Source organism: Furipterus horrens, unplaced genomic scaffold (genome assembly GCF_987537825.1).
Source record: "Furipterus horrens unplaced genomic scaffold, mFurHor1.1.pri manual_scaffold_2, whole genome shotgun sequence".
Classification (NCBI taxonomy): domain Eukaryota; kingdom Metazoa; phylum Chordata; class Mammalia; order Chiroptera; family Furipteridae; genus Furipterus; species Furipterus horrens.
Genome location: NW_028327172.1, coordinates 49,257,420 through 49,270,308, shown reverse-complemented (window position 1 = coordinate 49,270,308; position 12,889 = coordinate 49,257,420). Strand labels below are relative to the sequence as shown.

The window sequence follows — 12,889 nt, the reverse complement described above, 5'->3', positions numbered from 1 at the left end:
CATTTTATCATTGATCTTCCTAATAACCCTGGAAGGAGGAATTATTTCCAGCTCACAGATGAGAAAATTGAGACTGAAAGGCTAAATAACCCTCTAAGTAGCAAACCTGGGATTCACAGTCAGACACCTTTGATTTTAAAGCCTGTGGACTTTCACCAGTGTCTTATTCCATGTTTTAGTTTGATCTGCAATCTGAATGAGTGGATGGGGCTGAACCCCTCTGCCTCTGTTACAAGTTCAGTGGGTTTGTGATAGCCATGGACAGCATGCCATGCAATTGAATTGATTTCTGGTCGTGGCAATACATTTACTTACGTCAGTGCATCCACGTGAAAGTGTGGTTCTTTTCACTCTGTGTCAGATCCTTGGTGAAGTTAGGGGTATTTATGGGGACCCAGGGGTCAGCCAAATAAACTGGCTGTTTTAAGGTGACAATTGTATTCTCTCTTAATTCCTCTCTATATTTTAGAGTTTGATTTTTCACTTGTTACAAAATGCTTATGATACAATATTATAAATTCTTTATATGTGTAATTTTTGAGGATTGTAAAATACTCCATCAACTAGATGAAGCACAAGTTGTATAGTTGTTCTCCTGGCTTTGGATATTTAGGTTATTTCTGATTACAGTGATACCTCGGCTAACGAAGATAATTCATTCTCGAATCACATTCGTTAGCCAGAATCTTCATTAGCCTAAATGTGATTTCCCATAGGTTTATATAGAAAATCATTTAATTCTTTCTGGATGCTGCCCATGGACATTGTACCGTACTGACCCTGGTATGAGAATAATTTCTCTCTGTGGCACTCTGGAAGCCTCTCTCTAGAAGGTCGAAGTGATGGCCCTCTCTCACCTTCTGATATACATTGTCATCAAATCCGAAGCAGCTTATGTTATCAGGCGTCTCACTTCTCACTGTCTCGGGTTGGTGGGTCTCCCCTATGTGATGTGGTCGGCCATTTCTTTGTCACACCCATATAGACGGAAAAGATAAGCTCCTGGAATGACCCTACCATTCACATTTGCTGCTTTATCTTAGCACATGCATCCATTAAAACATTCATTAGCCAAGTCTGAAAAACAGCAAAAAAAATCGTTAGCCCAAAAATTTGTTAGCAGGGTCACTCATTAGCCGAGGTATCACTGTACTTGCTATTATAAACTCTTCTGTGCTATTTGATTATTTACTTAGAATATATTTTGAGATGTGGAACTACTCAACATTCATAAGACTGTTGTCTAGTACCAAGTTATTATCCAAAGGGATTGTGCCAGTATATATTTTATTAGACATTGTACCAGAGGTTTCCATTTATTAGTATTCTCAGCACCATCAGACACTATTTTTTAAAACTTTTGGTAATTGGGATATTTTGGAGTAGTGTAATGTGTCTATGTTTGAATTTGCATTTATTAGAAAATTATAGTTATTTATAGAAATTTTGGGGGTGGGAAGTGGGAACACCAGATTCTGGCCAAACTCCTTGTTTTATACCTCTAATTTTACTTAACTCCCTCATCCATCAGACATTGCAGTTTTGGTTCTTATTTTCAATGCTGCTAAAACCTGTCCAACAATGCCAGCATTGTTCTCTGATCATACCTTCAGGCACTACGCCTACCTCAGGGACAGTCTTTCTCACCTTGTTCCTGCCTTGAGGGTATGTTGAAAACATCTTTTGTCCTTATTTTTGGTCCTTTGTAGTTGTTAAATAGTAGAAAATAGACTGTATATTTTCTGAAAACTCATTCTTTTATTGTCTTTCTCTCTTGGGCTCTCGCCCATTGTTTTGTACTTTAGCTTCTTACCTTTAAGAAGATTCATTTTTAAAAAATGTTCCTATGCTATGTTAGGCAAGAAAAAGGAATCCAGAATAATGAATTTTGGACCATGGATTAGATTGTGATGTATTTTAACAATTGTAATACATGGTTCTCAAAGAGTTTATTTTTTAATAATAAAATCTTTATTATTTTTAAAACCCTAGACTTAAAGAAAAAAATTTAAAAATGAACCATAATGATTAACAATAGCAAACACTTATTGAATGCTAACTGTGTGCAGGCACTTTTTAAAGCTCCTTATTTGTATTAACTCCACCCCTGCTTGGGTTACTATAAATGACTTTATTTAGGATATGTTGGGTTGGCCAAAAAGTTTGTTTTTTCAGTAAGATGGCTCTAGTAGTGCTTAGTTATCTTTAACTTCGTTCAGAATAATTTTGTTAGACTGTATTGTAACAGCTGTCTTATCAGCGTGCATAAAAAAACAACTTACCAAAATTGGTGGATTTTTATAGAGCCATTTTAATATTGAAAATGGAAGAAAATACTCAACATTTTCAGCCTATTATGCTTTATTATTTCAAGGAAGGTAAAAATGCAACTGAAATGCAAAAAAAGATTTGTGCAGCGTATGGAGAAGGTGCTGTGACTGATTGAACATGTCACACGTGGTTTGTGAAGTTTCATGATTGAGCTTTCTTCCTGGACGATGCTCCATGGTCAGGTAGACCAGTTGAAGTCGATAGTGATGAAATCAAGACATTGAGAACAGTTAATGTTCTACCATGCAGAAGATAGCCAACGTACTCAAAATATCCAAATTAATAGTTATTGGTGAAAATGAAAAATGTGTCTTTTACGGAAAAAAGTAAATGGACTTTTTGGCCAGCCCAATATGTACATATTAGAAAATTTAAACTGTGTGGAAGATATAAAATTAAAAGTGAAATCATCTTTGCTCTCCTCGCCCCATCCCTTTCTTAAAAAGCTACCTTTTTTATTTTTTAAAAAGATTTTATTTACTTTTACTTAGAGAGAGGGGAAGGGAGGGAGAGAGAGGGAAAGAAACACTGATCAGTTGTCTCCTGCACACCCCCAACAGGGAGCTAGCCTATAACCCAGGCATGTGCCCTGACCAAGAATCGAACCAATGACCCTTTGGTTTGCAGGGTGGTGCTTAACCAACTGAGCCACACCAGCCAGGGCAAAAGCTACCATTTTTAATAGTGAGAACAAGAATTATAATTACCATCATGTAAAACATTTTTATAGTATGTTATATAAACTAGTTTGGGATTAAATCATCGCTCTTCTATGAAGTAAAAAATCAAACAAAGTTTAAAAATAAATGTGATAACAGATTTTTAATCCCATTTCTATGGTTAGCCCATTTATTTCAGTTGGCAGTAGAAAATAATAGTAACCACTCTTTCCTTTCCTCCATGTAACTTGGGCTATGTTGGGTAGACTATGTTCATTTTCTCTCTTTTCCTTTCTCCCACTGAAGCTGGGGAAGGAGGGAGAGAGTTATTTACAGAATCACCTAGGCTTTTATTCCCTTTACTTTGTTTGGCTCACCCCCCCCACCCCCCCCGCCCCCCCGGTTTCTTTGTGTTACAAAAAATTGAACTGCAGAATTTGATGGCACTGTAACCCCACTGTGTTTGCTTAGTTACCAGGTAGAAAACTAGTGTCTTCAGCCGTTTCCCCTAATATCACACTTCATGAAGATCCTTCCCATCAGTTCCTGCAGCAGAGCCTGGAAAGGGTGTACAGTCTTCAGCACCTGGACCCTCAGGGAACCCAGGAGCTGCTTGAGTTCACTATCAGGTAATGTAATCATCCCTTTGACAGTTAACATTGTTATTATGCCCAGCTTGACCATTTTGATTTCCAGTGTTGGTTATAAGCTAGCTTTCTTGACTCTGTAGGCCTACTCACATACGGTTCTATGATCTGTTTATATGTGAATTATATCGTGGCTTGAGCATATTACATACAAAGAAAAACTTTTCTGTTCATGACCAGATTGATGATGAGTACAAAACTAGAAAGAGTTACAAAGAAGCTGTTTTAACTTTTCTCTCCTTGTGTATTAGTTAGGATTAGTGATGGAAAGTGCAAAATAACAGTGGTTTTGAAACAGGTTAATGACAACCTAGAAAAATTCCTTGGCAAATGGAATAGGAAAACTGAGTCAGATAGCTGAACACAGTGGCTGAGCAATTTACAGCCAGGTGCAGGTGGCCACCAGGGCAGAAGACCCTAGTGCCTGGCAGGGGGCAAAACTGGGAATACAATGACCTCACTCCAAGGGTAATGACTTCTCCCCTGGCCTTATCTCCCTGGAGATAACATCTAGGCTTCAGTTGTATTTCAGCAGTCAGGCCCAGAAAAGCAGCAAAACCAGGTGAATGATGCCAGGACCTAGTGCAATGACTACAAACCCCTGCCCTGTCACTGACCCATCAGAGTAGACTATGACCCTGAAAGGGCACACCTGGAGAACTGATGAATATTCTACTTAAACCCTCCCCTAAGGTCTCTCCTCACGTCCCCACCTGCAAGAAAGATATAAGGACCCAGGCAGGGCGTGCTCTCCCTCTGAGCAGCAGCCCATGCCATTTTCTTTCCTTTCTTCTTCCTGCCACTTCTTTCTTCACAGGCAGGCATCTCCTGAACTCTGGCAATGGGGAGCTGGGAGCTTGTCCCAGACAAATCCCTTGAACCTGTCCCTAAAGCCCCTTTTCTCTGACTTCCCAGTGAGCTAAAGCAGCCCCGCCTAGGCTCTCCTGTTGCTCCTTCTATGCTAAGCCCTTCCTTGTTTTACTGTCCCAGCTTTAATAAATTTGTCCTCATAGACTCAATTGTACAGTTTTTTCCTACATGAAGTCAAGAACCCACACACTACAGCTGACCCTAGGCAGACCAACTCAGAGCCAGGCCCTTGTCTGGTAACAGTTTATAAACAAGAGAAAAGGTTAATTCTTTCTTATAGGACAGAGTTGAGGTGGTTATCAGGTAGCCTAGACCTAAAGATCCAAATTCTATCTTCTTTGTATTCCTGCAGGAAAAATGAAAGATCAGGAGAACAACATCATTTCTACCTCCACCCCCTTTTAAAGATACTTCCCCAAAGTTGCATGTTTTAAATTTACTTGCATCCCATTGACCAGAACTTGAGATACAAGTCTATATCTAGCTGTAAGGAGATAGGAAATGTAGTCTTTATTCTGGGTGACCAGTGCTTGGTTAACATTTGATGACTGTTATTTAGGAGGAATGGGAGGATATTGGGGAATAACCAGCAGACTCCTCCAGATCTTAATAGAATGTCCTGAATGATCTGCAAAGAATCAAAACTCATTTGCCTTTAGCAAGAGCAATCTATTTGCTTTTGTAAATAAGGGTTGATTAAAACACAGCCACGCTTTTAGGTACTATCTTCAGCTGCTTTCATGCTGTAATGGCAGAGTTGAGTAGTTGCCATAGAGACTGTGGCCTGCAAAGCCTAAAATATTTACTATCTGACCCTTTACAGAAAAAGTTTGCTGACTCTGAAGTGATGCCTCAGTCATGTTTTTTCCCCCTTCTGCTCCCTCACCAAAGTGTTAGGTTTAGAGGCCACTATCTGAAGATGTTGGTCCTGAGCCCAGGAAAATAAGCTCCGCTTCCTGACTCAACCCCACCTAAATAAACATTTAGGTTTTGTCTTTGACAGTTTTTTTTTTTTTTTTTAATCCCATTAGCACTAAAATAAGTACAAAATGCACAAAAGTAAGTCAATTTGGTTATCTTCTGGCCACAAGTGAGTGCTTAGTAAACACCCCTTGATTTGAGTGATCCTTATGATTTGGGTTTTATGAGGTGATGGTCCTGCTGGGCTTCCAGCTGGTCAGACCACTGCTCTAGCACTGTGGTCAGTCCTGGGAAATGTGTTTCTAACTTAAGCGTGTTTGGAGGAGGATGGCCAGAACAGTGAAAGACTCAGAAAAGAAAATAGATGGTGCTGTAGTTATTGATGACCTTCGATGTTTCACAAATATTATTGAAGTTAGATGTTGTTCTCATTTCACTGAGAAGAAATGGAAATTTGGGGAAGTAAAGCAATTTACTAGGAAGTAGCAGAACCAGGATTTAAATCTAGATTTGTTTGACACTAAAATTGGTTTTCTGTGATATGCAGCAGTGAAGGGATTCCTGTATCAAGTGGAGAGTAGATCAGATGACCCCTAGGATTCTTCAGAACCTAGGACTGAAGGACACAACTTGCCTTATCTATAAAAAACAAAAACAAAGAAATAAATAAAAACAGAGGAGGCTGCAACGGGCCCTTGCGGTGGACCGGGAGCTTCCCTTTTACCTCTAATCCCTTTTCCTCCCCTCCTTTTCCTCTGTAAACCTGGTATAAAATCCTAAAAATAAAGAAAAAAAGAAAAGAAAAGAAATAAGTAAAAACAAACAAGCCAAGAGTATATGATCTTGGTCCTGTACATCATTTAGGGAAGTGCCAGCACACCTTAGATCTTTCATAACAATGTCAACACCAGTGTTAGAAACCTATCATTTCTTTGTGCCTGTGGAAATCTCATGATCAGTTCTGTGGTGTGAAATATTACGAAAACTCAGCCACCCACCTGCATATCCTTCTGTCACATCTAAGGTTAAGCCCACATTATATGTAAACTCTTAACAAAAAATATGGGCTAATGCTTACTAGCAGTGATTGGGACAAAATAATTTCTTAACAGACTATCTGTTAACTAACTAATGTAGTCATGGAAAAGTTAGGAGTCCTATCTACACTTTTGTATATTTCTGATGACCAGATTGCTCATAGGTTGCTAAAGGCACACATCATCACTTACCTGGGTACGAGCTAAGTCTCCTTTTGGATCATAATGATGTTTACCATGACATCTTGACAGGAACCTGAAAAACACATTGTAAACAATGTTAAAATCCATGGGCACAACTTTTCTACTAGGACACTTCAAATAACCTTGTTCACTGCTGTCACTACACGACCCATCCTCAACTCTGCCTGTATTCTTGCAGCACTTCAATATCTATGCCTTTGTACTAAACACCATCATCTCTTCCTGCTCACCTGCAATAACACCGTGATTATTCCCATGACACACAACTCCATCATCTTTACTTGGATATCCCCAAATTATTCAATACTCACATGGTTAAATATAAATCTGAGAATATAAAATGTTATGTTACCATGATTGCCAAATGATAAGAGTATTGTTGCTTACCTGAATGCCTGAAATAAATCACATGCTAAAACAAGTTTAGTCCATCAACATCACTTACCTGGACATAGAGGCATCAGATGGTCTGATGTGGTGGAGGGTACGCATCATCACTTACCTGGATATGAGAAATGTCCCCCATTAACTATATAAGTTCATCATGATCTCTTCACAAGACCCTGAAAAATACATGAGGTATGTGTGAAAACACAGAACTTGTTGCAGCAGGATACCTCAGATTACCTGGGACACTTCCTTTTTTAAGAGAACGTCAGGTCTACCTGAATACTTGCCAAACTCCAAGGTCAAGACCACTGTCAGATATGACAACATTTCATGATGGGACACTTGCAGAATTTCCATGGTTACTGCTTTGGTTTGGAACATTATGATAATTACCTAGATATGGCAATCCCTCATCACTCACAGGGATAAAGAAAAAATTTTTCTAAAATATAAAATGAGTATCCTCAAGGTTGTGAAATTGGTAAGGGCTATCATTTACTATCTGAATATCTACAGAGAAGAAAGGGTAGCCTCAGTTGTTAGGGAAAGCATCATCACTTACTTAGCGATCTGGAGATCAGATGGCTCGTGCTGTGGTTTAAGCCCACATCATCACTTCCCTGCACAGCGGCAATGTCCTTTATTAATGGTTTCCTCACAGGAACCTGAAAGCAGTATGAGATGTGTGTAAATGACAACTTTCTATACCAGGACACCAGTAAATAACTTTGTCCGTTATGAGACACATCAACTCTACATATATACTAGCAGTGATCCAAAGTCTACACCAGTGTCACCAAACCATCACTTCTGGACAGGACACCTGTGAAAATCCTATGATTAGTACTTTGGTGGGGAAAGCCATGGTAAGTACCTGTGTGCCTGTAACCTTTAATATTCACAGTATAAAACAAATTTTCTCTGAAATATAAACATGTAAACTCATGGTTAATAGAACTGACAAGGAATCCATCATTTCTTACCTGAGTACCTGCAACCGAATCGTGGTAACAAGTGTTAGCGCCCACCTTCACTTACCTAGGTATGTGAGGATCAGATGATCTGTGCTGTGCTTAGCCCCACAGCAGCCCTTACCTCAGTACCAGCAGTGTCTCCCCACCATGACTTGCCGTCAATAGGCTCGCTGTCATCTCTTGGAATGCCCTGAAAAAAACATATTGTGGAAAATGTGTTTGGTACAAATTCCCTTGTCACTGAGATCATTTTCGGACCTGTCAACATTACCTGCATTCTTGCAGAATTGTGAGGTTAAACCCTGTTAAGATGTATCTTTCTCTCTTGAAAGGATACCTGCAAATATCCCATGGTTAATGATGTGGGTAGAACAATGTGATAAACTGCCTGTACACTTGCAATCTGTCTACCAGTGAGAGTGCAAAATGCCTGTCCTGTCTATGCAGGAACACAGGGAAAACTACTGCTTGCTAGTATTATTAGGGACAAATTACCCTCTACTAGCCAAAAACTAGGGAAGCATGAGAGTCTTGAAAACAGTGATCACATTGACATCTGAAAATAACAACATGTACAATGATTTTAGGTCACATCATTGCATATCTGTATTTTACCAAAGACCTGAACAGGATACTTGCAAAAAAAAAAAAAAAAAAAAAAAAGGTGTTAGGGATGCCATCCTCACTTACCTATAAGAAAATCATGCAATCTGTGCTGTGGTTTAGGCCCACATGCTCATTAAACACCATACCTACTCTGTACCTCCTTAACTACCACTTGATAGGCTCACAGTGATGTCTTCTTATGTGCCTGAGAAAGGAGTGGAAAATGTGTTTGGTACACATCTTATTCTGCCTTGATACCTGTAAATTCCTTGGTCAGTTGTATCATTTTGAGACTCAGCAGGGTTACCTGGATAATTGCAGAAATCTGAGGATAAAGCCTAATAGAGTCACTGTCCTCTCTTCAAAGGATACCTGCAAAAGTCTCATGGTCAACAGTGTGGTGATACCAGGACCATATGATAAATTACCTGGGTGTCTGCTTATCCATCTATCACTATGGGTGCCTAAAACACAATCTCTGAGCAGAAAGACAGTAACATTCTATGCTCGTTAGTATTGTTTTGGTCAAATGAATTCTAAACTACATCATACATGCCTCAGCTGAGTTAATATAGCTCTGAAAACCTCATTCTTCACATATAACAAAATAAGACCCGCTCTCAGTTAATGTCACATAATCTCATACTTGTTTTACCCAACCAAGACCTCACCTATAGAAAGTCTACTGTAGTTCTGTGAGGGCTCTGGGAAGTGATTGTTTGCTTGTTTGTTTCTAGAACTTGACATAACTACTTTGTCTTCACCACTGTACCTTGGGTGCTTTATAGGAGCTCAGTAAATATTTGTTGAAAACTCTAGTTGTGATAGCCTAACCAGGAATGAAGTCTTTTAATATTTTTGTAGATTTTTATTTTATTTTATTTTTCTTTAATTTTAGAGAGAGGGTACGGGAGGGAGAAAAACATCAATCATTTACCTCTTACGTGCCCCCATGGGGACCTGGTCTGTAACCCAGGCATGTGCCCTGACTAGGAATCCAACCAGCAACCCTTTGGTTCGCAGGCCAGCGCTCAATCCACTGAGTGACACTGTCCAGGTTTAAGATTTTTGTAGATTTTCTTTCCTGGCCATACCCCACCTCTAGATGTATAGATTTGCTGTTTTGTGAGGTTTTTGCTGGCTTGATCATAACAATAGCCACTGTCTATCAAGTGCCCGCTAGGTACCCACTCCTTTAAGTGTTTAATGTACTTTATTTCATTTAATTTGAAAACAGTCCTATGGGAATTACCTTGTATTTACAATGAGTGAGGGAGCTGGGGTTTATTTATTTGTTGTGGTTTTTCATCATATGCTGGGCCTTCCGGTGGGCAGAAGGAACACGACAGTTAAGTGAGACAATCTGCTGCAAGGATTTTACAGCCTGGTTGGGGAATTGGCAAGGTAAACAGGAAATGTAGTATTGTGCTTTCCACAGTACAGTAAGCACAGGAGAACTTATACTTCTAGGAGAAAGGCAGGGGGAATGTACTCCTTCCTTGGATGATCTACTCAGTGACCTGAAGAATGAATAGAAGTTAGTCAAGTGAAGAAGGGAGAAGAGCGTATCAAGGACTCAGTACAGCCAAGTCCTGGACTAAAACATTGGTCTTTCTAGCCCTTCCATCTGGTCACACTGCTCTGTTTCTGGTTAACAGTTTGTATGACATGAAATATCTTGTATAATTAGATTTATAATCCAAAGGACTTGGTTCAAGTCTTAGTTTTATCACTTCGTGGGTACATGATCTTAGGCCTCAATTTCCTGATCCATAAATTGAGGGTAGTATGTAGGTCTTGGGAGTGTTGGGAAGATTATAATGATATATGGAAAGTATTTTGAGAATAGTAGTTACATAGATAATAGTTGGGCATTTATGAAATTTTGTTTTAAAATTTAAATCTAGCCCTGGCTGGTGTGGCTCAGTGGATTGAATGCCAACCTGGAAACCAAAGGGTTGCTGGTTCGATTCCCAGTCAGGGTACATGCCTGCATTGTGGGCCAGGTCCCCTGTTGGGGGCATGTGAGAGACAACCACACATTGATGTTTCCCTTCCTCTCTTTCTCCCTCCCTTCCCCCTCTCTAAAAATAAATAAATAGAACCTTTAAAAAATTTAAATCTAATTGTGGCTCATTTGACACAGTAGACATGGTCTTCATATTTTGTAAATCCAGTTCAATTTTATGAATGTAATTATGTTTACATTCATTGGTGGAGAGAAGGGATTGTCTTTTAAGGAATGCTGTAGTCACTTGCCTGTTCTTTTAAATACTGAACCAATTCTCAGAGTTCATATTTTTTGTGTCAGTCCATTAAGGTGTTGTTACTGGGAATCCCCTTTATTGTTTCAGAAAACTATCACTTTAGAAATGTTTCATAATAGAGATTGCTCTTTTTTAGTAAAGCAGCTTATTTGAATTTGAAACAGGTGGGGCATCACTTTTCTTGAATCGATAGGAATACGTACACTTCTTTCAAAGCAATTAGTTAGCTTTGTAGGCCAGAAGGGATTGGCAAGAAATATACAAAGTGATGAAAAGCAAGAACCTACAACCAACATTACTCTACCCAGCAAAGCTATCATGTAGACTCCAAGGACATATAAAGAGCTTCCCAAAGAGGAAAAGGCTAAAGCAGTTCATTATTACCAAACCCATATTACATAAAATGTTAAAGGGTCTTCTTTAAGAAGAAGAATTTTAAAAAGATAAAAATGTAATAAAATGGCAATAAATACATATCAATAATTGAATCTAAAAAAAAAGAAAACCTAATAAATGAACAAACAGAACAGAAACAGAGTCATAATTACAGAAAACATTTTGATGGTTGTCAGATAGGGGGCTAGGGGGATGGGTGAAAAGGTGAAGGGATTAAGAAGTACAAATTGGTAGTTACAGAATGGTCCCAGGGATGTTAAGTACAATGTGGGGAATATAGTCAATAATTTTATGGTAACTATGTATGGTGTCTGGTGGTTGTGGGATTTATCAGGATTATCACTTAGGCTGTGTAATGTCTGATCACTGGGTTGTACACCTGAACCAAATAATATTGTATGTCAAGTGGAATTAAGAAATAAAAAATTATTTAAAAAAAAAAACTTCTTATGGGAGTTTTTTAAACATCAACCCTAAAGAAGATGGGATTTCTTTTTTTTTAATTTTACTTATATATTTTCAGAGAGAAGGGAAAGGAGGGAGGAAGAGAGGAAGAGAAACATCAATGTGTGGTTGCCTCTTGTGCACCCCCAACTGGGCACCTGACTTGCAACCGAAGCATGTGCCCTGACTAGGAATCAAACCAGCAGCCCTTTGGTTCACAGGCCAGTGCTCAATCCACTGAGCCACACCAGCCAGAGCTAAGAACATGGGATTTCTTGGTTAAATTTTTAAAAATCCGAGGACTTCCGGCCAAGATGGAGGCATAGACAGACATGATGCATCTCCCTCCATGACTAAGAAGGACTACAACTACCTCAAAACTAGAAACAACCAGAAGTTCCAGAAAATCAAACTGCATGGAAATCCAACAAACAAAGATATAAAGAAGAAATACTCATCCAGACAGGTAGGAGGGGCGGAGCCAGGGCGGAGAGGACACGGTGTGGTGGAGGCAGCAGCGGCAGCAACAGCAGGCCAGTAGAAAGCATATTATACGTTTTAAAAAGCCAGGAGGGACACCTGGGGAGCATTCCCAGCTCCTCACCAGACTGCACAGCTCACCGTCCCAACACCGGGGAAAATCAAGCCTCATCGCTTCTGACTGTGCAAACCAGTGGGGGTTGGGGTGGAGGCAGAAACTGCCTGTCTTTCAGCCTAGTGCACTTGTTCAAAGAGCTCCCACAGTCCCAAAATGTCTGCAGACCCATCCATTCTGGGAACGACAACCAGGGCAGCAGCTAGAGAGGCACTAGGCCCATATGGAAGTGGGAGAAGTGCCTGGAAAAGGGGTGAGTACTGGGCAAGCGGCATTGTTCCCTCTCAGACTCCTCCCCCACAAACAGCGCCACAACGTGGTGAAATGGGTCGACCTGTACTGATGAATCCCTAAGGCTCTGCCCCTTACAACATAACAGGTGCAACAACTCTACCTAAGACACAGAGGCAGACAAACATAGGAGCCTGTCAAGGTGAGGAGACAAGAGAAGTATGGCCCAAAAGAGGGGACGGATCAAGGTTCCAGTGGGAAAACTTAAGTGATGAGGAGACAGCCAACCTAACAGATGAGGAGGTAGCCAGCTTAAC

The 12,889-nt window shown here is 39.8% G+C and overlaps 1 protein-coding gene across 1 annotated transcript in view; it reads left to right on the top strand.

The window, feature by feature from the left end:
• Positions 1 to 12,889, top strand: part of INTS4 (integrator complex subunit 4) — a 114,866-nt gene that overhangs the window by 77,012 nt on the left and 24,965 nt on the right. The window contains exons 14-15 of the mRNA XM_090265735.1: positions 1,532 to 1,665; positions 3,462 to 3,619. Coding sequence (XP_090121861.1) covers positions 1,532 to 1,665; positions 3,462 to 3,619 — 292 coding nt within the window. The remainder of the gene's footprint in view (positions 1 to 1,531; positions 1,666 to 3,461; positions 3,620 to 12,889) is intronic.